Source organism: Ornithodoros turicata, chromosome 5, assembly GCF_037126465.1.
Source record: "Ornithodoros turicata isolate Travis chromosome 5, ASM3712646v1, whole genome shotgun sequence".
NCBI classification, from domain to species: Eukaryota; Metazoa; Arthropoda; class Arachnida; order Ixodida; family Argasidae; genus Ornithodoros; species Ornithodoros turicata.
This window is the reverse complement of record NC_088205.1, coordinates 47,401,856-47,427,928: the sequence shown is the minus strand read 5'-3', so window position 1 is coordinate 47,427,928 and position 26,073 is coordinate 47,401,856. Positions and strand designations below refer to the sequence as shown.

The 26,073-nt window shown below is 47.4% G+C and overlaps 1 protein-coding gene across 2 annotated transcripts in view; it reads right to left on the bottom strand.

The window, feature by feature from the left end:
* Positions 1 to 26,073, bottom strand: part of LOC135394429 (ABC transporter G family member 20-like) — a 383,626-nt gene that overhangs the window by 68,608 nt on the left and 288,945 nt on the right. For both annotated transcript variants that reach the window (XM_064625169.1, XM_064625170.1), the window contains exons 8-9: positions 9,957 to 10,150; positions 1,737 to 1,902 (exon numbers count right to left, since the gene is read on the bottom strand). In XM_064625169.1, the coding sequence (XP_064481239.1) occupies positions 1,737 to 1,902; positions 9,957 to 10,150 (360 nt within the window). The remainder of the gene's footprint in view (positions 1 to 1,736; positions 1,903 to 9,956; positions 10,151 to 26,073) is intronic.

Below are 26,073 nucleotides of genomic sequence, written 5' to 3'. Positions count from 1 at the left end.
GGAGCACATTGGCCTCCCGAACATCTCGTATAACGCCCAACCACGTTTTCTACTGATAAGTAAAAATGCTACCTACTAATACGTGAACACCACATTCAAGATCAGGAGCTACTACTGTTTAATAGTATGTGTTTCTTAAAACTCGTACGCTTTTTACGTGTGCAACCACACACCACGTTGTTTCACTGAAACGCGAACTGTACGCATTAAGTTAAATTGCGACACAACTTTTGAAACTGCACAAAAAACAACGCCATTTACTTGTTTTCACTTTCACAATCATGTATTTAGAATGTATGGAATTAAAACTTACTGCATTGTAAATAATTCCGTCTCGTACGTTGATCGACAGGCTTCTGTTTGGTCTGTTCCCATCAAACTTGTGGGACGTGGAGGAGCCGAAACCATCTAAAACCCCGAAACCAACCTCTCGCTCTCGTGATATCCAATTCCCGAGATGCAGCGGGACAAGCGACACATAGCCTCTTGGCGGGGCATCTGTGCAATTTCTGAAATCGCCCATTATGCTACCTTTACAGTAGAACATTTATATTCACACAGTATACACACAGTACTTGTTGTCTACCTATACGGCGATGCCTAAAAAGAGAAAAGGACGAAGCTCGAGCAAAATGGGCGTGAGCTCAGCAGCCACGTTAGTTGTGCATGCGGGAACCGAAGAGCGAGACCATGACGGGAGCAGAACGGTGTAGTAGACCATCAGCCTCGAAGAACTGGTTGGACATTCTGCTGGTGTACTTGGGACTTGCTTTGGTTTGCTGGGCAGTCACTACTGGTTAGGTAATACGTAAACCTTGTTTTGGGACTATGCTTCTACGAGTCTTCTCTTGGGCTATTGTCAAAGGGCTTGGAACCCCCGAGTGGAACGATTTTCCCACAAACTCCTTGCAGTAAAATTGTGCTACTCGCTCTTTTACCTACCTCTATAAAATATAAAACTACCTTCTATACCAGCTCCCGTGGCATAGTGGTTAGAATGATCGCTTTCGACGCCGAGACCGGGAGGTGACTAAGGTTCGAATCCAGGCATCGGATGTGGTTTCTGAGGTTTTCACTGGGTCTTCTGACAGATTTTCCGCACGAATGTGTGCACCGTTCCCCCTGAAGTCGGCCCAGGACGCATACTAACCACCTGACTCTCACTCCTTCGTGCTGTCCTCTCTCCATCTGACCACGTCTGTACGCTGCTCATAGCCGCAGTTGCTAATAGGCAGAATTAAAATGTCTGCGGATTCGGAAGAGTGCTAACGTTGAAGGTAGCACAATACATATTGCCACGAATCATCTTCGAGAAACTTCCAGGGCAGGCACGAAACGGTACATCTCATCCCGGTGCGACGCTTAAGTGCTTGTGCGCTCCAGGCAGGAGCATTCATTCATTCATTCATTCATTCTTTGGACTCAGTTGTGTTCAGAGAGCTATCACTCTTGTGTTTTGCTACCAAGTAGTCTAATAAACCGTTTGATGTTTATTCGACGACTCGCCGGCCCATTTCGCTTCGTGACAATATGTAGTACTGTTTTCCCTTGGGGGGGGGGGAAGAGGGATGTAGGGGACCATAAGTCACATTATTGGGGGTTATGCAACAGGATTGGCAACAAATTCGAAAATCAGCAAAGTGTGACAGGTATGTGCCCCTGGAAAGCACTAAATCTTCCAGTGTATGTCGATGAAATGTATTTCAGATTTCCCAATTTTTGAGAGCAATACATACCAAAGTAACGGTCTTGGTGTCGAGCTGCTGGACAAACTGTAGGGACAGCAAAGAATGCTGATCCTCATTGACAACTCCCACAACAAGGTCATAGGGGCTTCCACCGATGAACAGACAGAAAATTACACCGACGCATGCAGGCACAACGATCTGGAACAGGCCTGTTCTGCACGTGGAAAACAAAGTACACGGCTGTAGTGTAATCTGTTCCCTGGATTGTGTTAAAACTGTTTACCTCGTGGCTAATAGCATTAAAATCGTTTCAATGCCACAATTAATGCCACAACACGTTGAGGAACAAAATGGATGTTTTTCAATGATAGCATGCCTTTTTGTGCTGAAAGGAACAGGGCGGCGAGAGGAAGCCCATCCCGTGCGGCGCCTCGCGAGAGGCGCACCAGGGTGAACTTAAAAATTCGTCGCGGTCGTATAACAAAAAACATCCTGGATAAATGTTTTGTACTTATAACTGGCAAACTGCTACATTTGTGCGGAAATTTCGTTCCTTTAGCGCGTCCGCCAATGCCACTTTTTCTTCCGCGAAGTTTTCAATTTTTCCTAAAACTACTGACTTTCGCATTTTTTTACAGCCTAACAATTTAATTTTCTGGCAACTTTTTTTGGTGGAATGTACTGGTAGGCCCCTACAAATAAAAAATATAACTTAGGAATTTCTGCTCATGGTGTTTTTTTAGAAAAATGTTGAATTCGTTCGATTTTGCGCCTCTTTCGCGGAAGCGTAGCTCGCTGTTTCTCCACCCGCGGTGATTGCAAATCCGATTATAACTAGTTTGAACTTTTCTTGAAGCGTCGAAGCCGTTTGAATTTTTCAGATACGTGAAGCCGTTCACACTCTGCGCCTGCTCAAACGCATTACGGTTTTGGGTTCGGAGCGGAAGTCGGAAGGCCCCTAGCGGTGATTCCGTGCGGATCCCGAAAGAAATATTTCACACAGCACGTATGTACGTCAGTGAGAAGGAGATATATTTTTTTCACGAAAATCGGCGATGGTCGAGCCACGCCAGTGGGACGTTTGAGCTTGAATGACCCAACAACAACAACAACAAAAATTGTCTATTGTCTATACACTTTCTGTAGAAGGTGTTGATCAAATGTGTATAGCTATCCTAACTACTTCTAAACAATTGTGAATGGACATACTATACAAAATTGGCCGGTCGCATTCTATAGAAAGCCTATCCAACTAGCACATTTACTTATACAGTGCATATGTAGTTGACAGCAGGAGTGTTTTCGAAGTAGCAAAAAATACTTAAGATTCAGTATTCGCCCGATCGAATTATCCATCAGAGCCAATAAACTACAGGTTTTCAGTGGAAATCAGCATTCTTCCTTCTGCCATTTTTTTTTCAACCTCTGCCACCACACATTTCATTTTCTCTTGCTGCTTTTCTTTCTGCTGGTTTCCTAGCGCTGGACTTCCAATAACGGACAATGTGTTTTCAAAAGGGAAAAAAGGTATCAGGGCCCCTAAGTCCAAAAAGGGCACGTAGTTGTGACGCTTTCTTCCAAAGAGAAAACGGATGCGTGCTTATCTTGAGAGCTTCCGCGAACTTGAGAGTCCAGCTCGCCTCGAAGTTAAACTAAAGGGTAATTAATTCAGATGCGCACACAAACAACGTTGAAATGAAGAATTAATTTGCTGTCAACATAACGTCTGTGTTTCTTACTGCTTTTGGTTTGAGATATTCACTAGGTCCATCGACAGTCAAGCATGCGCAGTGCCACACAATCGCGTGTTCTCTCTCTCTCTCTAGCAATAAATGATCCATGTAACATTCCGTACAGGGACTTGATTCGGACAATTCTTGAAACAACCGACACGTCACCACAACCAATACTGCTGTAACATTTCAATTCTAAACTTCTCATTATTGGCAACATATTCATGAACAATTGTACACATCTGTACTAAAATTATATTTTTATTTTGCTTCCTCAAATATCATGTAAGTTGTGTATATAAAAGTGTTTGCAGAACTTGTATTGAATGCTTGTACATCTCATGTGTAGACAGTAGAAAGCAGAACTGGCTAGAGAAATCACAGCTTGTCAATAGGGATTCTACTTTAGCTTGTGGCTGACGACGATGCTAGGCCACGCCCCTCGTGACCCGCCAAGCTCATCGGGCACGCATCATCATTCTACCACCCGCGCTCATTCTAGTCGCGCTCTTGTCCAGTAAACTGGCTATTCTTCCTGCTGCCTGGCCTCGACTCCTTTATTCACGTCGCGACAACTGGTGACCCGAAGACTATATGCACCAACCTTCCGCGCATCCAGACGACCCAGGTATGCCTACCCTTCGATCTGGCACCAACACTCCACCTAGCACATCGGCTGCGGCCGTTACCCATGAAGACCCGACCGTTTCCCTCCGCCTCCCACCATTTTGGAGTCAAGACCAGGAACTTTGGTTTGCGCACGTTGAGCGCCAATTCGACGCCCGGCATATCACAGCGCAGACATCCAGGTTTGGCCACGCCGTTAGCGCCCTTCCAGTCGAAATCGCTGCTGAGATCCGTGATATCATTCTCAGTCCACCAGCGCAAGCTCCGTATGACACGCTAAAGCGCGAGCTCCTTGATCGAACAGCGCTCTGCATCCATCGCCGCTTACAACTGCTGGGCGCAGTGGAACTTGGCGACCAAAACCCTTCACAGTTACTTCGCCGTATGAGGCAGCTTACGGGAAGCACACCTGTTGACCCCGCTATTATGCAAGAGCTAGTTCTTCAGCACCTTCCATCCGACATACGCGTTGTCCTAACGGCTGCTGGTGAGATGTCGTTGGATGATCTTGCTCGCCTCGCCGACCGCATCCTCGACTTACGTACCACTCCATCTTCCTCGGCATCCCACCCAATCTGCGCTTCGTGCGCTGCGCCTTTTCTCCATCCGTCTCAGCCAGCTGCCCTGTCCATCCCCGAATCTGCCGTTCAGCCTATCGCCACAGACCTCACGGCGACTGTCAACAGCCTGCAGTGCAGCGTAAATCGTCTGACTGAGTTGGTGACAGGCCTGACTACCCTTGTGATAAACGCAACCACGACACGTCACCGCTCACCATCTCCCTTTCGCTTTCGTGGCCGTCAATCCCGCACTCGCCATTACTCGCCACGTCGATACCGCTCGCCGTCACCAGCACAAAGTCCGCCATCGCCCTTCTGCTGGTATCACCGCACCTTTAGTGCGCACGCCCGCCAGTGCCAACCACCGTGCTCGTGGGCGGGAAATGTTCCCCCAGCACCTGATGGCGGCAGATGCTGCTGGAGGCAACGGCAACCGCCTCATTTACGTCATCGACTCCATCAATCATCTTCGCTTCCTCGTCGACACTGGCGCTGAAGTGAGCATCATCCCACCACTCCCCTCCGGTCGCCATCGTTCCACTCCTCATTCCCTACGCGCCTCAACTCATCCCCCATCAAGTGTTTCGGCGAACGTTCACTTACATTGAGCCTTGGGTTACGACGCAGCTTCCAATGGGTTTTCATCATCGCAGACGTTTCCGATGCCATCTTGGGCGCCGACTTTCTACGCCATTTCGATTTGCTGGTTGACATCAAAAGAAGAAAGCTCCACGACAACAGTACCGGTCTGTTTGTCCACGGAGTACGTGCCTTACATGCACCGATCAGCCCTATCATTGTCCGCCCGTCAGCTCTGGAGCAATTTCGCGCCCTTCTTGACGAATACCCCGGTGTCACCCGGTTGCCTCCCACGGACACTTCACCTCGTCACTCCACCACGCACCACATTCTTACCAAGGGCCCCCCTGTGCATGCCAAGCCGCGACGCCTTCCACCTGAGCGTCTCGCCATCGCCCGACGCGAATTTAGCCATCTTCTCGCGCTTGGCTTCATTCGTCCCTCTAGCAGCCCCTGGGCGTCTGCGCTTCATATGGTTCCCAAAAAAGACCCAGGGGACTGGCGCCCATGCGGGGACTATCGCGCTCTCAACGATGTGACCATTCCCAATCGATACCCATTGCCACATATTCATGACTTCGCCGCTCGTCTTCATGGAGCCACCACATTCTCCAAAATTGACCTCATAAAGGCATACCATCAAATTCCTTTGGAGCCCGCTGACATCCCAAAAACTGCCATCAAGACCCCGTTCGAATCATTCGAGTACATCCGGATGCCTTTCGGCTTGCCAAATGCGGCGCAGACTTTTCAAAGATTTATTGACGAAGTCACGCGCGGCCTCCACTTTTGCTTCTGTTACCTCGACGACATCCTGGTGGCCAGCTCCAGCCCCGCCGTGCACGAAGGTCACCTCCGGCAGCTCTTCCAGCGTTTACGAGAGTATGGCGTCGTCGTCAACCCTGCAAAATGTGAACTAGGCGTCTCTACCATCGAGTTTCTTGGCCATCGCCTAGACGCCGCAGGGATCACCCCACTCCGCCGCAAAGTAGAAGCCATCGACATTTTTCCGCGTCCTGCCACCCGCCGCAAGCTCCGAGAATTTTTAGGACTCAAATTTTTATCGCCGTTTCGTCCCCAATCCCCAGCTGATCCACCCGCTCTGCTCCCTCCTTTCTGGGCCCGGTGGACCTTCCAAACCGCTCGAGTGGACTGCTGCCGCCGAAACAGCCTTCCACAGCATCAAGCGTGCCCTCGCCGAGGCTACGCTCCTCGCTCACCCGATTCCCGACGTTCCTATCATCCTTACCGTCGACGCGTCTTCTGAAGCTGTTGGTGGTGCCCTCCATAAAGTCACCCCTGACGAACAGCTTCAGCCACTCGCCTTCTTTTCAAAGCCTCTGAAGCCGGCAGAGGCCCGGTATAGTAAGTTTGGCCGTGAATTGCTTGCCACATATCTCGCCATCAAGCACTTCCACCACTTTCTCGAAGGACGCAATTTCACGGTCTACACCGACCACACGCCCCTTACGTACGCCATCTCATCCGGTTCCTCATCTCATTCGCCTCGGGAGTTGCGCCATCTCGCGTACATCTCCGAATTCACCACAGATATTCGACCCCTCCCTGGCGCCAGCAACGTCGCAGCGGACGTTCTCTCACGGGCACGGATTTCCGCCATTACGTTCCCGACCACTGTCGACTAAGCTTCAATTGCGCAAGTTCAAGATCACGATACTGCCATCCAAGACCTCATTGCCTGACCTCAATCTCTGTCCATCCACAAATTTCCCTACCCTGGAACGCTTACCATTTGGTATGCGACGTTTCCACCGGCAGCCCACGCCCCCTCATCCCACGCCCCTCATTCCGCAAGATTTTCGACGACACATCTTCGACGTTTTTCACTCCCTGCACCACCCAGGAATCAAGGGCACTCAAAAGCTCATTGCGACTCGCTTTGTCTGGCCCTCGCTGAACCGAGACGACCGCGATTGGGCCCGCCTTTTCGCCTTCATCACCGTTTCCTACACCCGATGCTCGTCTCCATCATGTTCATCTGGACCTGGTGGGTCCACTTCCTCCATCTTCCGACAAAGCCTACCTTTTCACCTGCACTGACCGTTTCACCCGCTGGCCGGAGGCCATTCCCATCGCCGATATAACTACTGACACGGTGGTGCGCGTCTTCCTCAACACTTGGGTGGCCCGCTTCGGCGCGCCCGTTACGATTACCACCGACAGAGGCCGCCAGTCCACCTCCCTTCTGTTCGCAGAGATGTGCCGTTTTCTCGGTTCCCAACATCGAGAGACGACGGCTTATCACCATTGCGCCAACGGCCTCGTAGAACGACTCCACCGCACTCTGAAGACCGCCCTGCGCGCACATGACGAGCCCAGCCACAGGGTGGAACGCCTACCCCTAATTCTCCTTGGCGTCAGGGCTGCCATCAAGACAGACGCGCCGGTCTCACCAGCTCAGCAAGTACATGGCGCGCCGTTAAGACTACCAGGAGAATTCTTTGACCATGCAACTCTTGCCCAACCCTCTCCTGACCTTCTTGACTACGCCACCCGCCTGCAGTCGTACTGTGCTGCTTGCGACCACTGCCCACACGGTCCTCTTCGTCCCGTTCCGTCTTCATTCATCCGGCTCTTCATTCCGCCACGCATGTGTTTCTGCGGCACGACGCGGTTCGTAAACCGCTCCAACCCCCGTACGACGGCCCTTTTACCGTCCACTCTCGTCACACGAAGACCATCACCATTAGGCTTCCTCATCGGCTCGAAGTGGTCTCGGTGGACCGTGTGAAGCCTGCCTTTTTGCCGGCCGTCACCCCGGTGCCCGAACTTTGTCGCGCCTCGTCCCCCTGCCCGCCTGCACCGGTCCATCCGCTACGTTCGGTGCATTGGGCACCCGGCCCACCTTCTGTCCGTCTCATTCCTCGACGGCTTACGGTCCAGGGGGGGGGGGGGTACCTGTAGCTGACGACGATGCTAGGCCACGCCCCTCGTGACCCGCCAAGCTCATCGGGCTCGCATCATCATTCTGTCACCCGCGCTCATTCTAGTCGCGCTCTTGTCCAGTAAACTGGCTATTCTTCCTGCTGCCTGGCCTCGACTCCTTTCTTCACGTCGCGACAAGCTTAAGTGGATAGAAAGTAGCAGTGGACAGATACAAGACTGTCTATAAAACGGAGTTAAGAATTCTATAGAACTTTTGTAAAGGCAGGTCTAAGCTCTCCTAAAATAATAGTGGCTGCCTTTTCCATTTCACTACGACTTTGCTGTTTGCCTTACATAAGAACATGATTCCTTAACGCTCCTGAAGAGACTGCGAAGAGATTTTATTGTTGTCTGGCTAAGGACGTGCCCAGGAATATACTATAAAAGTATCCTCAACCGACTAGCAAGTGGTTTGCTCATACTTGAATTCAAATAAAATCCACGAATTATGCAGTTTTCAGCGTCATATGACGGTGAAGCTCGATAATATAGTGCATTTGGCTACATCTGCCCTATCTATGGAATCCTCCACTACATTACCGACATCGTGCGTCTGTAGGTTTGTTATACATGTAAGCGACATATAAAGGTGTATCCGCGCCAAAAGAAATTCCGAAATGCAGGAGGAGCGTTATGTTTCCAAATGAAGGGATTCGTAGACCCTGGTTTTCACTGAGCGGAAGAGCTTGAAAGGACTAGAACTGCAACGCGAAATATATCACACTCCATTTATCCACCAGATCGCTCCTCTTCCCTTCCTTCTACCACTTCCGTGTCCCCTTTGAGCTCTAAAGTTACGTCGCTGTCACGGTTCACGATGAACATTATTGCCCCACGGTATACGTCGTTCCCAAATGTTAGTTCTGCATTATAGCTCTATCGAGTCGTCCCTTTAATCATGTTGCCTTTCCGGGAATTCTTTTTTCACTTGAATGCAGCTGCTTTTGCCCCAGTGCACGCATCTCTCGATTACCGATCCAACGTCTTGACCAATTCGGGCATCCACTCTCCGAAGACATGCCTCGGGGATATATTTGACTGACGGGATACGCATTTACTCTCACTCTCTCTCCTACAGTTCTCCTCCCTTCACACGCACATATATACAACACAAATACGAGGCACGGCATCCTGGTGAAGGCGATGGAAAGTAATTGTTCTGTGGCTGGAACATACAAAGGGGCAAACACAACACAAGACCCCAAAAAAAAAAAGATGGCTGAGAAGCAAGCGAGCTGGTGAAGTTGATCCGTAATGTAAAACCCCGAGACTAGGGAACACGAAGGAACAGACACAAACACGAAGTCTTTGTTTTGTGTTTTGTTTGCCCCTTTATATGCCTCCAGCCTCAGAACAATTACTTTCCATCATGTTCACCAGATGCTGTGCTTTGTACTTGTTTCGTGTATATGTATGTGTGAAAAGATGAGTACTGTAGGAGAGAACGAGGCTCCCAGGCATCTTCGGAGAGCGGATGACCGAATTGGTCGACACGCTCGATCGGCGGGATCGGTTCAAATCCCGCCGCTGTCTGGCTTTTTCGACGACTGCCATACTTCAGCTGTTCTGTCCCCAGGCAACTTGAGGCTTGTGTTCTGTTTGTCACTTTGTATGTTGAAACCTCAAAACAATTACTTTCCATCACAGTTTACATGACCTCTAATTCCATACGCGTTTGATACTCAGACGGCTGGTGATTGAATCGACGTTCACCGCTCTGGGTACGGCCGCTCACAAGTTTCGTTCCTTCTGAAGCTGATTACAGAATTCAAACAATATTCCAGAAATCAGCGAAACGAGGGACATACAATTTGCAAACTCACATGAATCTTCTGAACATCTTGGTTAAATTTTTAACCACCAGCGCCCTTATGCGGGTAGCCTTTCCAGCAAAGCGCTGATTGTGCTCCACACTTGCAGACAATCTTGTAGGAAAAGGTGCACTGGCCACATCATCTCGTGGAGCTTCCCTCGGCATAATGGACTCTTCGCTTGGTTCCGCTAGCGCCATGCATATCTGCAGAGTACAAACACAAACTAAAATATGGAAGAGCATGAGACACATCTGTGTTAAGACACGCCAAATTTGCGTTGAGTACTTCAAGCAGCTTTGTCCTTCTTATCGGTTTTAGCTCAGAGAGATATTTCGTATGTTGTCATGAGGGAACAAAATAATAGAAGGCATTGCCGAGCTGCGTCGTGATTCTGCGAGGATTTTGGTGCTGCTGCGATGTAGCATGGTTTGTTATGACGCTTGGAATCACCATGCAACATATTTAAATTATAATTGCAAACAACTATTTGTAGTTGAATTGTACAAGCAGAGACATCGCTGTTTTGACGTCGCTATCCCCTTACAAAAATAGCCATTGAGATTACATTCAAACTGTCTTGGACTCCCTCAACAGGCATTCTAAAGTTTCTTACTGAAAATTTATTTAGTTGTAATTGTCTTGTCTATTGAGAGCGAATGAATATTGGCCGTTGGATTCCCTTTACCCTGTATTGCATGATTCTGAGTTGCCTTTTTATTGAAATACTGTTAAAGAACAATAACTGTTACTGTGAGTGACCATCTGCAGAGATGACAGATAATTTATGGGTTGTTGCACATTTGGTTTATCTACACTGTTAAATTTAAAACTCCCTTTAGGGTGTGACCCGGGTGTAATTGGGGTGTAAACGGATTTTTACTCCCAAATTACACCAGCTCGAAGAAACACCCTCGGATGAGGGGTGTTAAATGGGTGTAATAATAACTTAACACCTTATTTACAACATCCACTGAGCTTGGGTGTAAAAGAGGCGTAAAATGGGTGTAGTGGGCATAGAGCTTTGTACATTAACTGTATTTCTTTTGAAAGTACAATGATATGCTTCATGCTCCTTACAAATGCATACAATAGGGCACCTCGCTCGAAATTTTGAGTCTGCAATCTAAATCCTGTGACGAACATGTCATGAGTAAAATCTTGCAGCCAAAGAGAGGACGAAGACACAACGGTAGAAACACACAACAGCGGAACTGCAGTTCCGCTGTTGTGTGTTTCTACCGTTGTGTCTTCGTCCTCTCTTTGGCTGCAAGATTTTACTCATGGCTATGTACCAACTACCCCAAATTTCTACCTTGGTGGACGAACATGTGCCGGTTTAAAAAAATTCCCTCAGAAAGTACAGCCGGTACACAGCCGTAACGTCTGGAACGAGCCGTAACAGTTATCAAATAGCAAGCACAGCGATCCCCATCGCCAAATATGTGTGTCCCACTGAATAATATATGTGCCTCCTGAGCCGTGTACTCGTGTGCGTGTTGAATAATGCGTGCGCAGGCTAAGTATGTGTGCCTTCGCTGGAGCGTACTACGTTGCTGCGCGCTCCGCCCGTGAGGAGTGACGTGGCACCAGTGGCACCTCGTATCGTTCCGCAGTGTATTACTCGCTGCTTTCGTGCCTGTTGTGTGCTCTGCAACCTCGCGTAAACTCTGTAAACTACACATTGCGCACAGTTGATCATAATTGGCGTCTGTTCCATGATAGTGATTTGCAACTAGTTGATACCCACATTAAAAAAAAAAATTATCATTTCACTGCAACCCATGGTTCTCAAAGCATCTTAAGGCTCTTCTCAATAGGAAAAAAAAACACCTGTATAACGAGCAAAATTAATTAATGATGATAACGCATGGGCCGAGTTCCGCGATTGTACCCGTGAATATAGCCGTTCCGTCAAACCTGCCAAACAAAAATTTTACAGCCATGACCTTCCCAACTTGTTGCCAAACAAGCCGAAGATATTTGGAACATTCTGTCACCACCGAAATCTTATCACATCACTTTAACGGATTCTTCCAGGGCTGTTCTACCGGATAATCTCAGTGCTTCCGAAATTTGCTTCCTTCTTCTCAACTGTTTTCAGTACTGATAGCTCAAGCATTCATCCCTCCTTATTGATGCATTTAAAGAATGAATTTAAAGATGCATTTAATACATCGAATTCTTGCGTTTTACATGCCCAAGAATTAAGGACAAAACGTAAAGCAGGCTTCACCTAAAACGGCTCCCATTGAGCCTGTGTATTCTGGAACGAAAAGCGCGTGCTACATATTCTGCTGGCAGCGCTTTGCATTCGTTCTCTAATGGCATCTTGCCTCTGCCAGGACAAAACTTTTGAGCAATTTTTTGGGCATGAATAGTGGCATCTTCAAGGTTCCATTCGGGTTCCAAATTTTGAACCTGTAAAGGAGCCTTCCATAGCCGCACGAGCACGTTGCGGCGAAGCCTACGTTCAAGGCCGCGCGCAACCACAGGTTTGGGAAATGGCTCAGCGCAGAAGAGAGTACAAGAAAAGACAAACAAGGAATAACAATACGGGGAGTAAATATTTGTGTGTAACATCACGTGGTAAGGGTATAGGATATAAAAAACTAAAAACTTGACAGCTGTTTGGAGAACTAACATCGTTGAGGTTGTTATTAAGAGCAAACGTGTGTACATTATGGCTTTTACGAAGTCTGTTGGTACCTGCTAAACTGTGAGCAATCAAACAAAACATGAAATAAAGGTGTGGTCGGAGTGAACGGCACAACAACAACAACAATAAATGATGACGATGAGATGGGGTGTTTCACCGCGGAGGTGCGTACCCTACACCAATGCACGTGGAACGTTATGTGAAGATGATGAAGGAAGGATGCAAATACAAGAAAGAACTAAAATGAAGGGCAGAAAATAGACCAACGACAGCTTAAGACGACATGTACTACTTTGCACAGGAAAATGTGATATCTGAGGTTCTACGATGTGCTAAGGTTGTCAAACCAAGTTTATCGAGGATAGGTTCATAATTATAGACATCAATGTGTCGGTCATAGAGAATGTACAATGACTCCAAAGGCTTCGATGCTGTCATTGGGTCAGTGTTTGAAAATTAGTGAAGCTAATTATGTATACCATTTTAGTTCGCCATCGAACACTGAAGCGACCGGCTAGGAAAGATATCCGAGAGGCTTCGTTTTCGTTCCTTCTTTCTCGCTCAGTTCTTTCTTCTTTTTTTTTGGGGGGGGGGGAGGGGAGGCGGGGGCTTATTAATACCTGACGGCAATTTATGATACAGCTATAGGATGTCACGCTTCCTCGCGAACGCAGGAACCTCTCCAGCAAGGAAAACGCAATTGTAAAAGGCGGTCACTTGGCCCATTTGTATTATAACGCATTACTCTGCTCTCTTTTGATCACAATAATGCTCGTTGCCTTGTCAATATCATCTGCATTTTTTTATACTGTAGATTTGTCGTTCACCTCGAAACTACAAAAAAAAAAGTTATAAGATCACCGATGAAAGATGAAAGTCACTGAAAAGGTTAGCCAGCTGTAGGGATCGAACCCACATCTTCTGGATTGCCGGTCCAGGGATCTACCAATTGAGCTAAGCTAACACGCCTCTCCAGCGACTTTCGGGGTGCGTCATCTGAAGGGACGACAAACCAGCCACTCACTCTCACTCACCCTCCTTTCACTCTTACATTTTTGCTCACTCATACACACATTCATACGACGGAAATCGACGCAAGCGGCACCTGTTGAACAAGAGATAAACTGATGTTCTGAGGCTGGAACAACATAGAGGGGACAGATACAAACAAAGCCTCAAATTGCCTAAGAAATCAACGATGAAAGATGAAAGTCACTGAAAAGGTTAGCCAGCTGTAGGGATCGAACCCACATCTGTGGGTTCGATTCCTACAGCTGGCTAACCTTTTCAGTGACTTTCATCGGATCGATGCCTCGTATAGGGATCGAACCCACATCCGTGGGTTCGATACCTACAGCTGGCTAACCTTTTCAGTGACTTTCATCTTTCATCGTTGATTTCTTAGGCAATTTGAGGCTTTGTTTGTATCTGTCCCCTCTATGTTGTTCCAGCCTCAGAACATCAGTTTATCTCTTGTTCAACAGGTGCCGCTTGCGTCGATTTCCGTCGTATGAATGTGTGTATGAGTGAGCAAAAATGTAAGAGTGAAAGGAGGGTGAGTGAGAGTGAGTGGCTGGTTTGTCGTCCCTTCAGATGACGCACCCCGAAAGTCGCTGGAGAGGCGTGTTAGCTTAGCTCAATTGGTAGAGCCCTGGACCGGCAATCCAGAAGATGTGGGTTCGATCCCTACAGCTGGCTAACCTTTTCAGTGACTTTCATCTTTCATCGTTGATTTCTTAGGCAATTTGAGGCTTTGTTTGTATCTGTCCCCTCTATGTTGTTCCAGCCTCAGAACATCAGTTTATCTCTATGAGATCACGACTTTGTGTTGTTTGAGTTTGAGTTTGATTTGCGATTTTCTGGCGACTTTCTGTTGTTGTCATCTCTCAAAATGTATCCATCAACATCCATGAAAATAAGTACAATTTCAGACAACGAAAAAAAGGAAAATATTGTTCTGCGTTCCTGTCTTTTATTTTCCATACTTAATACAGCTAAGCCGTAGTGGATCAAATAAACCCTTATTGCAGCCTAATGCCGCGTGTTTTTCGACAGCCGTACTCTTGGCTTTTCTTTTCGCCTGTGGAGAGGGTGCTAGCAGGTGTGCTGTCTTACCAGCGTTCTTCTGAGGATTTCCAATCTTGATCGAGTCGTACATGCTCGCGCTTTCAGCAGACTGCTTGGGACTGTGTTGTTCGCTATCGCGTATTTTTTAATTCGTACAGCTTTGTTTCTGTAGGTGTGGAGAAAAGTTTGACTGGATGATAAGCAATTGCGTGCACCACGTAAAAGTCAGTTGTGTACCATCGATTGCTAGTACGCATGGGTCGAATAAATACGAAGAAGCACGATGAACATTTGATTTACACATCAGAGTAGCGACGTCTTCATGTTGGGAAAAACTTCGCATGGCTGCATATGCGATCACAATGTCCTCCTTTTAACGTTGAAGCCAAAATAAACGGGGGCAATTCAAACCACCTTACTCAACTTGTGACGCAACATTTGCGTCAGCTGGATCGGGTCGTCTGGATCTTTGGACGTCGTTCCCGATTTCCGTCCTTAGCTCACCTCGCGTCATAGGGTCCACATCTAACAAGCGTGACACGCGCTGTTCGAGTTCTAGTTCGACACTTAAACGGGGCACCTTTCCTCTTGTCTCTTGGATGCCACCTTCTTTGGAGTCACGTTTCTGATATCTCCTAGCCTGTAGCGCAGATGAATTTTCTTCTATCCTTTGACATACTTTAGCCCATCCCATGCTGCGTCCCTTTTGTTTGTTCGCCGATGATGTAGGTTCTCTAAGGCGCAATTTTTTTCTTTTCTAGTCCTTGGCTAGAAAGCCATCCCAGTCAGTGCTGCTGCATGTGGCTTATCGCGGCGTCTATCTATACAGGGTGTCCCAGAGAACGTGTCATTGAATTATAATAAAAAAACTACACCACCTAGAATCATGCGGTCAACGACATTTGTTCTTACTAGGTTTTTGCCACCCCTTGATGTGAATGTCGTGTAACGTATGTTTAATTATGTAAGGATTTGCGAACTGAAGTCGGAAATTTGCCAAGTAAAGGTCACTTTTTTACCCCACCAATGTGAACAGCGTGTCTAATTTACTCAAATTAATGATAATTGACATGGATTTTCAGGGGCTATCCCATCAGAAAAAATAGCCGAACATCATGCTCTGCCGAGGTAGCGCGCGACAAATTTTTCAGCGTAATCCTTGTCAGTCCGACGAAAGGAGGTTGGAAACCCAGCCCACACCTGCAACGCAGAAAGAGATAACACATGTATGGCTTATCGCGTCCGACTTTCGCTGGGATCGCACTTTCCCTCGCCCAATTTCAGGAACTGTCACTTTTTCTACTATCACTCTGTGGCCTGGGTTTCGAACCTCCTTTCGTCGAACTGCGAGCGATCGCGCTCAAAAAGTCGTCGAGCGTTATGGTTCGGTGCTACGAAAAGCATGATGTTCGGCTATTTTCTCCAATGGGATAGCTCGTGAATATCACTGTGAATTATCATGAACTTAAGTGAATTCGGCACGCTCTTCATATTGGTGGGGTAAAAAAGTGACCTTTACTTGGCAAATTTCCGAGTTCAGATCGCAAATATTTACATAATTAAACTTACGATACATGACATTCACATCAGGAGTTGGCAAAAATCTATTAAGAACAAATGCCGTTGACTGCATGTGTCTAGGTGGCCTAGTTTTTTTATTATAATTCAATGACACTTTTTCTGGGACACGCTGTATACGGGGTCACGCTCTCCTGTCCGTACCCCTTGCATTTGGTTCCCAGATCTAGAAACATAGTTAGGACGTTTATCGTCTCCTGACGCAAATCTTTCCCTGCAGTGTCTTGCTCAAATTCTTTCACCACACCTCTGAAAAGATCCCATAACAGCTGTGCTCGTTCATCTCTGGTGTCCGAGGAGAGGACTAGGATCACAAGGCGTGGTAGATTCTCAAGAAAGAAATCGACATTATTTCCTGTTAATGATGTGAATTTAGCAACTCCCGTTTTGCTGTCAGTGAGCAGCCTGACATTCGCACCAGATCCCTTTGTAATGTCCACCAGCTTTCTCAAGGACGTGTCTTTTCCTTTATTCCTTTATTGGCAGTGTATACGTCCTGCATTTCCAAGGGCAGGTTTTCAAGAAGCCGCTCGACTATTCGTGTCTTCATGTGCAAAACATCAAGGACAATGAAGCGGGGTTCTATGGATAACAATGGGGGATGCCGCACTGAGTTTTTCATGTTAGCATAACCGCAATCTGCGTCTGCTTTCTATACTTGCCGAATAATAACTTGTGAGTGTATGTTTCACAAAATTGATTATCATAACTCCTAAGAGGATCGTTAATCCAAGAGCTTATATGCATTCCATTACCGATGCCAAACAATTTAAGAGATGTTTATGCGACCGCTGGGGGGGGGGGGACTTGGAAATTCAAGCGATCTGCATGCCTACACTGGCGGCACTTTGCTCGGTGAAGGGACGAAGAGGGGGAGATGAAGAGGAAGGCTCACGCGTCTGGCTGACATGACCGTTGCGCTGCATAGTCATTTTTCAATTTCCACGTCGTACGTATTGTCCTTGTTTGCTCTAGTTGACCAACATGTTTCATGTACTTGTTTATTTACCTACACGCATCTGCGCAATTTTTTCATGTGGTTGTAAATCTTGGGTGCTGCTATGTTGTTAGGGCAAATAAATAAATTAGTCTGTAGGTCTCACAGCACAACAACCGTCCACCTTCCGCGTACAAATTCTTTGAGAGCGATAAATCGGCTTCTTTTGCAGGGACTCGCCGAAGCCACGCAACTACTGAACTTTCTCTCTCTCTCTCTCTGTTTCCCTGTTCTTTTTTTTTTCTTTTTTACAGCGGCAGCAGACCGGCCATTGCTGCACGGCTCATGATGTACTCGTACCGGGGCATCAAGCGCGGAATTATTATTCTATCTGTATCTTGTAGAGTTGCCCGCTTCATCACGGCTTCCGCGTTAACCACATGACAGACAGAAAGGCGAGGGCGATGTTGCGAACCCTCCAGTTGGTAGCGCCGCCGGTCCCCAACGCCCAGGCAGGAATGTAGATAACAGTCAAAAGCAGGACGAAAGTGAACGTGTATTTTACATACTGTACAGCAAGAGTGAAAGTGACAAAAAGTGGGCCACACATGGCCGCTTAAGTAGCCGCTGGTCGGGGAAACCAGGCCGACGCGGAGTTGGTTCTCAGAAGACGACCTTGGTTAGGCTCGCAAATCCTCAAAGAATGGGCAGCTTGAAGGTGAGCTAAGATGGCTGCCCGAGCCCGGCGAGATGCCCAAAATGGCTAGTTGACAAATGGTTGACAAGCTGTCGATCTATGATGAACGAGTCATAACAACTCGTCGCCGCCCTCGGTAGATCTTGGAAGGCACTACAGTTCAACAGTGAAGGCCTGAGAAGATCTGGATGTCGCCCGATGTGCCAATTCTTTGCAACGAGGTGGGGTGGACACTCCATGAAGGCACTGAAGTCAAGCTCCCAGGGTTTCCAGAATTGGCAGTCCTCGACCCAGCTTTGCGGTAGATGCAGGGGGTTCTTCCCGTCTCCCGTTTTGATGATGCAGGTGTAGACCGGGAAACGCTGCTTTGCTTCGTGGCGGAGTAGAGGATGGCTTGGAACTGGAGGAAGAACACTTCAACACAGCAAACAGACAACAGAACCAGAAACCACGAGCCTTAATCCACAGCGTAGCGGCGAATCCGTTTCACCATCACTTAGTCAGGATTAACCACTCCTATACAAATACACATGTACAAACGCATTCCTAACTTTTCGTAGGAAACAAACATAATTTTGGGAACACGTAGGACGATATAAGTTCAAGAGAAACTACTTCACTTGTCTGACACCCTTTCAAATTGTAGACTTTCCAAAAGGAAAGTGTCGTTTTGACACGTGAAGTTTTTTCTTCCATTGACAATGGGCGCTACGGTAAGGAATTACAGCAAGTCACGTTCGGCTTAAACAATCGGCGTTGACGTGAGCCTTTCCCTTTTTGTACCGAACTTCAAAGTTATGTTGTTGTAGCGCCAAACTCCACCGAAGTAGACGAGGGTTTTTCCCGGACATCTGATTCAACCACGTCAGTGGACAGTGGTCTGTCACGAAAGCAAAATTTGTTCCATACAGGTAGCAGGACAACTTTTGGGTAGCCCAGACTAAGCAGGCGCACTCCTTTTCGGAGGCGCTATAGGCCTCTTCCCTCACCGCAGAGGCGGAGAGTTTTCATTTTCCCAGGGGGGGCAAGGGCGCACCGCGAAGTAAGTACTCTGGCGCGGGGGGGGGGGGATATGTTTATTAAGAAAAAAAAAGACAGGAAAAGAAAGCCAGATGGATGTCGGCTTGTTATTCCAACAAAAAAGTGAAAGGGGAAAGAAAAGAAGAAAAACAAAAAGAAGGAAAAAAGAAAAATGCAGAACCCAAAACTAAAGTTGAAGAATCACACACTCAGGTGGGATCCTATGATGTATGCAGAACTGGTATAGGAATAAGAGGAAGGAAGAACAGAAAAAAACAAAAGGAAAAGAAAGAACAGAGAGAACGTAAACAGTGAACATGTGCACAACTGAAGACATTACGCCTTTGAAAACTGAGTGCAAAAGGAACAAAATGCATTGAATCCTCGCTGTTTGACCCGAAATGCGCGCAATATATGGTCAATGAAATGGAGCAGCGGGAGTTGAACACGCTCCCAACGGATATGCGTTCCGAAGATCCTACCGTTACACCTCGCAGCTACTGGTACCTTCTCGACTGCTTCGTTTCATTGATCTGATTGCTTTGGGCGAAATTCAGTCTATGTGTTGTGTCATCCTCTGTGTTTCTTCGCCTCACCTTCTACTGTGATAATGAGTATGGTGGGCGGATAGATATTTTACAAGTTGCAAGATGCATTTTTGGGGTTGGTGCCTCTTCGCTCTTTTGACCCGGGCGCGCCGTGCCCCAAAGGCTGGTGTCAGTCTCTTAGCGGGACCTCCCGGGGGAGGCGGCGCCCCCCCTAGTTCACGTTCCGGGGGGGCAAGGGCCCCCGCGCCCCCCCGCAGTCGGCGCCTATGCCTCACCGAGAGCTTTCTGCTGGCGTACAAAACTGGGTGCTCTTGGTCATCGGCGCCCTTTTGGCAAAGGATAACTCCCATCCCGCGGTTACTAGCGTCGCATTGGACTATGAACGGCTTGTTAAAGTCCGGAGCCATGAGAACCGGTGGCTTAGTCAACGCGGCCTTCAAAGTTTGAAACGCTCCCTCTTTCGCATCATCCCACACTACCTTTGTGGGTGCTGTCTTTCTGAGCGCATCTGACAACGGGCTAGCTATCTCCGAGTACTGACGGATGTAACTTCGGTAATATCCCGTTAATCCAAGAAAGGCACGAACTTCAGCCTTGTTCTGAGGGCGGGGAAACTCCGCTATCGCTGAGACTTTCAATTCTGCTGGCTGGCGCTTGCCCTGTCCTACCCTGTGTCCTAAATACAAAACTTCGGCCTGGGCTAGGTGACATTTACTGGCCTTGAGAGTCAGTCCGGCTCTCTTTAACCGCCCAAAAACATCTCTGAGATGATTCAAGTGTTCCTGCCAAGAATCTGAAAATATGGCGATGTCGTCCAGATAGGGCACCGCATATTTTTCCGCTCCACGCAGGACATTGTCCATTAACCGGGAAAAACAAAACGGCGCATTCTTTAACCCAAAACTGAGCATCTGTGGCACGAATGTGCCGAACGGAGTCGTGAATGCGGCATAACGTCTGGCCTTCTCGCTCATCGGTACCTGCCAGTACCCCCTTATAAGATCGAGAGTAGAAATGAATTTCGCTCGGCTCACTTTCTCGACACGTTCTTCAATGTTCGGTATCAGATAGACCTGGTTTTTCGTTACGGCATTGAGTTTCCTGTAGTCGATACAGGGTCTCGGCTCTTTGCCAGGTACCTCCACGATGATCATCGGCGACGCAAAGTCGCTGTCTCCCTCCACGACTATACCGAGCTCGAGCATCCTTTCAACTTCCTTTCTCATAATGCCCTCCTGTCGCGGGGAAATGTGGTACGGACGCGATCGCACGGGACCTTCGGTGGTAAGTTCTATGTCGTGTGTGATCAGGTCAGTCTTGCCGGGGATATCCGAGAATAGTCCCTCGAAGTCTCGAATAAGTCGCCTGATGTCATCTGTTTCCTCTTCCGATAGCTCTATCTTCCCTACAACCGTCCGAACGATCTCGTCTACGGTGGGTTGGTTATCTCCAATGTCGCCCCATTCGGGAACGTCCGAGGGTTGTTCTTCCGGGGCATTTAAGGCCACGCTTACCACATGAGTCGCGCTTATATAGGGCTTCATTAGATTTGTGTGGTAAGTGCGCACTTCTTTCTTTCTCCCCCTAAACTGAATCATGTACGTTGTGTCTGACAACTTGCGTAATACAGTAAAGGGGCCGTCCCAGTGCACCTGGAGTTTGTTAGCCCTCGTAGGGCGTAATACAAGAACTTTGTCCCCCTCTTGGTACAGCCTAGGTCGCAAATTACGGTCGTAATACGACTTCGCTCTTTGTTGCGCTTCTTTCATGTTAGCCTCGGCAACCTCACGCGAATCTTGTAACCTTTGCAGGAGATCGAGGACGTACTCTAGCACTGTAGTGTCAGTCTGGTTACTCTCCCATCTCTCTCTAACTAACCGCATAGGCGAACGCAACGAACGTCCGTAGACCAGTTCTGCTGGACTAAACCCAGTGGCCTCGTGCGGAACTGATCGGAGCGCGAACATAGCGCCTGGCAGCCCTAATTCCCAGTCCGTCTTGTACTCGTGGGCTAATGCTCTCAAAACACGTTTCAATGCCGAGTGGCATTTTTCGACACTGTTCGATTGGGGGTGGTGCAACGAGCTGTGGATGACGCGAATTCCACACTTTTCTAGGAATGTCGTAGTTAACGCACTGGTGAAGACAGAACCGTTATCGCACTGGATTTCTTTAGGAAAACCGATCCGCGCGACAACGGAGAGTAGACCGTCTACGATCTCAGGAGACGTCTGTTCCTTTAGGGGTATCGCCTCGGGAAATTTAGTAGCTGGGCAAATCATGGTCAACACATATTTGCTCCCGTTTTTGGACGCAGGCAGCGGTCCGACCACGTCTATCACTAAGCGCTGAAACGGTTCAGTAATGATCGGTACCAGAGTTAGAGGCGCTTTGGTACGCTCATTGGGCTTACCCACCCTCTGGCACGTGTCGCAAGCTCTGACATAATTCTCTATGTCTTTAAAGCACCCCGGCCAGTACCACTCCTGAAGTAGGCGCTGCTTCGTTTTGCGTATCCCTAAATGTCCTGCCCAGGAGTTGCTGTGACACAGGTGCAAAACATCGGCGCGCAAGCTCTTGGGTACAACCAGTTGATCTACCACCCTTCCGTTCCTGTCTTCATAGTGGCGATACAAGACATTGTCTCTCTTAGTGATTTTGACATTCTTGTTAGCTATCCCTTCCTTCGTGATATCGCGTAGTTTGGTGAGGGACTCGTCTTCTCTTTGGAGTTCGACAAGAGTGTCTCTGTCTACCCTGATCAAATTAGACAACGCTCCGCTCGTAGGTGCAAGAAACTCCCCCGTACTCCCGCCCGAGTTGTCTGAGCTATCAGTACTCGCCTTGTTACTCGCATGTTCGACGCCACGTGTGGCATCGGCTTCGCTCTGTTGCGCGGTTACTTCGGCATCTTTCAAGGCCCTCAGTTCTCGCGCCTTAGCTCTGGTCAATGCGCAAACTGTTTCAGTCTCTAACTTCATTCCGGCTTGACGCATCATATGAGCTGTCCGATTTGACAACAAGTACATGTACTTCTCGGGGAGACGGTCGCTCACCGCGGCTTCGGTACGGATCTCTCCAAACTTTCCCTTTAGGGTCACCTCCGCTACCGGCAAGCATACCGTCTGTTCCTCCACTACCTGACGAATCCATGCGCATTTACTCAGGTAATTCTCGCGCGAAACTAACGACGGGTGCACTAAATCTAGACTCGCCCCGCTATCTCGTAAGACAGTGCACGGGATTCCGTTGACTTCGAGCTGATGCCAATATGGTTTCATTAGTTCATCTTCGCTTTCGCTACTCCCACTTTCATAGGCCATCGCGACACGAGAGTAGTCAAATTTTGTAGCCCACCTAGCAGTGCCTATCTAGCAAAACAATTGCTAGATACGCTAGCTAGCGTATTTAGCATCAACAAACAAGACCGCCCCCGTCCCCGCCCCATCCCGCTCTTGCGAATGTTAATTAGGGCTAAACCACGTGAGCGCCAGCCCACATATACCGACCTCACTGTATCATCTGAGGAATTAACCACGTGGGCACCAGCCCACTTTCACGACTCTATCTGGTAAGCCATCCCTGCAACATGCCTTTCTTAATATTATAATTAGGTGCACGCCCTACTGTGTTGGAGTAAACCACGTCAGAGTGATACCGACCTCACTGTGTCATCTGAGGAATTAACCACGTGGGCACCAGCCCCCCCATATCGTAAGCCAGCCTCCAGCAAGTCCCTCGCACGCGCAACACGCGCTTCTTATTATAATTAGGTTGCATGCACACCTACTATGTAAATAACTAAGACTGGGCACACGCCTCAGTCTTATAAAAACGGTGCATGCAAACGGAGATTAGTCAGAACAATAAAAAATGGCAGACCAGTTCTACATCAATTTACTCTCAAACGCTTCCACCGATGTATTTCCTAATAACACGATGAGTAAGTTCAGAGTTAAACTTGCTCATCCCGTGCACTTAGATGGGAAGTGGGAAGTTGCCCTGACAGAGGTGAATGTCCCGTTTGCAATTAAGAACGTCACGGACACTGTTAACGCTATATCTGAAACTAGTCTCTTTGCTCCTACACTCACAACAGAGCAAATTAAGTTTCGCGCAGGAGAAAACATTATCTTACCAATTCGACAATTCCTAACGAAACATTTAAAAAGCCAAGCAAGGATTCTACGTGTCACTGGACATTATGAGCTACAACTGCCACTCAATACCGGACTTGAGTTGAGCCTAGCTCTCTCTGCCAAGCTTGGTTTTCCTGAAAAGATTATTGGATGTTCGGAAGTGGATGAAGGTCAACCAGTAAAAGTATTGAAGTATCAAGAGGATACAGAAGAAAAAATTACTTTAATCACGTACCGCTCACGTACAACAAAATATGAAATTCCAGAAGGGTATTACGAGTCGGGAAAGGACCTAGTTGATGCAATAAATCATGCATACCGAACAAAGCTAGGGCTACCAGAAAGTGCACGTGTTTTGTTTTATAATCCATACAATGGAGTTTGTCAGCTGGAAGGTCGTAGCGAGGGTTATGTCACATTTCATCCATATTTGGCTCTGATGCTTGGATTCGGAAAAAGGACAACCTTCTCAAGTTTTGCTGTAGCCCAGCGGGATGTCTGTCTTTTTCCAGCACAAAATTATATCTTTATTTACAGTGACATCATCGAGAATGAAGCTGTCGGTGATATCACGGCACCTCTTCTCCGTTTACTCCCTTTCAGAGTGCAGAGTCGGAATGAAGTGATTTCATATTCTTTCACTAATCTTTACTATAAATATGTGATAGCAAAAGAACTGACCACCATTCAAATCGAACTGGCAAACGAGATAGGTGATTTCATTCCATTCATTGCCGGCTCAGGACGTGTTGGAGTGACACTGCATTTTCGAAAATGTATATAACACAGGCACCCTGTTGCATAGCACATTATGGTACGGGCAAACGTGATCAACCACTGCCACATTATTCAGCTCCTCTTTATCAAGTCGGATCTGGTTATTTCTCTGATTTAGTGCAGCAGTTTATACCTATACTAACGAAGAAGGTAGCTCCCTACGTGGGTCGAAAGCTCCTCGACACTGGACGACACATAGCAGAAGAAGTTAAGCAGGGATCAACGTTTAAAGAAGCTCTAAGGAAAGGAGTTGGTCGTACAATCCATTCAACACGTGACGAGTTGCTTCAGAGGCTCAGAGGAAAAGGAAGGAAAAGAAAACAATCTGTCAACAATAAAAGCAAACGTAAGAGGGTGGGTCGGTCAGTAAAATCCCTGAAGAAGCGAAGAAAGGTCGATTTTTTTACTACAGAAAATGTCTAGCATCGCAATAGTACATAAGAATTCCTGCCTCTGCACCACAAACCAATTGGAACTGTTTTCTCTTCCTCCAACAAACTTTTCCTTGGAGAAGTCAGAATATGTGGAGTTTTTTCCAGTTTCTGCCCCTACAGCAAGTGGTGTAATCGAATATAATGTTCCAGGTCTCGGAGGTGGATTCTTTGACTTGCAGTCTAGTTTTCTACACATTCAATGCAAAATTGTACGGAAAAATGGAGATACAGCATCAAGTACAGTTGGCAGTACAGTGACACCAGATAGTGTGATACCTGTGCAAGCATTTGCATCCTCGCTCTTTCATCATGTCCACGTCTACCTTAATTCGACACTGGTTTCTAACTTCGAAAATTATGCATATCGTTCATACTTGGACATAATAACAAATGCTAATAATGTTACTCAAACTCACACCCTCTCTGCAATGCTCTACGAACCAGATCCAGTGGGAGAATCTGAAAATTTTGCCGCTCCTGTTGAGGCAAAAGGAATTTTTGCACGCTACAAACGGACCAAAGGTTCGACACTCTGCGATCTTTATTCCCCTATCTTCAGTGATATATGTCAACAGGAAAAGTTTCTTCTCAATGGAGTCGACATAAGAGTTGTCCTTCGTCAGAACACAGATGATTTTCGACTTCTTGCACCTGCCAGCGAGACTGAAAAACACACTATAGAGTTTTCACGAATTGTGTTGTACCTGCGACGTGTGCAGGTTTCTCCAAGTGTACTCGTCGGCATCGAACGAAGACTTCAGACAACTCCAGCATCATACCTCCTTCGAGGATTAGAGATTAAGTACAGGACAATTGCTCCAAATCAATCTCAAGTGATTTTCGATGACCTTTACAGTGAACGAGTTCCCTCAAAGCTGACAGTATTGATGGTTAGAAGTGAAGCCTACCAGGGTAACAGACAAAGGAATCCATTTAAACTTGAAAATTTCAAGCTTAAGAGAGCTGTGCTTGATGTTGGGGGACAACAGTACACAGATGACTTTGACTTTCAACGATCGATCTACTCTAAAGGATATATGAATTTGCTTCACAAGCTGAAGCGGAAAGACATACCTCTAGCTCCGGCTGCATATGAGAAAGAAACGTTTATGCTCTACTACCATCTCACTCCAGATGTGGAAGTGCAGTCGCTGAGTCCAGTGGTACAAGCCAATGTTCGTCTCACCCTAACATTTGGTGGAAATCTTACAGAGGCTGTTACAGTTCTCTTTGTTTCAGAAACACCTCGTGTGCTAGAAATCAACAAAGACAG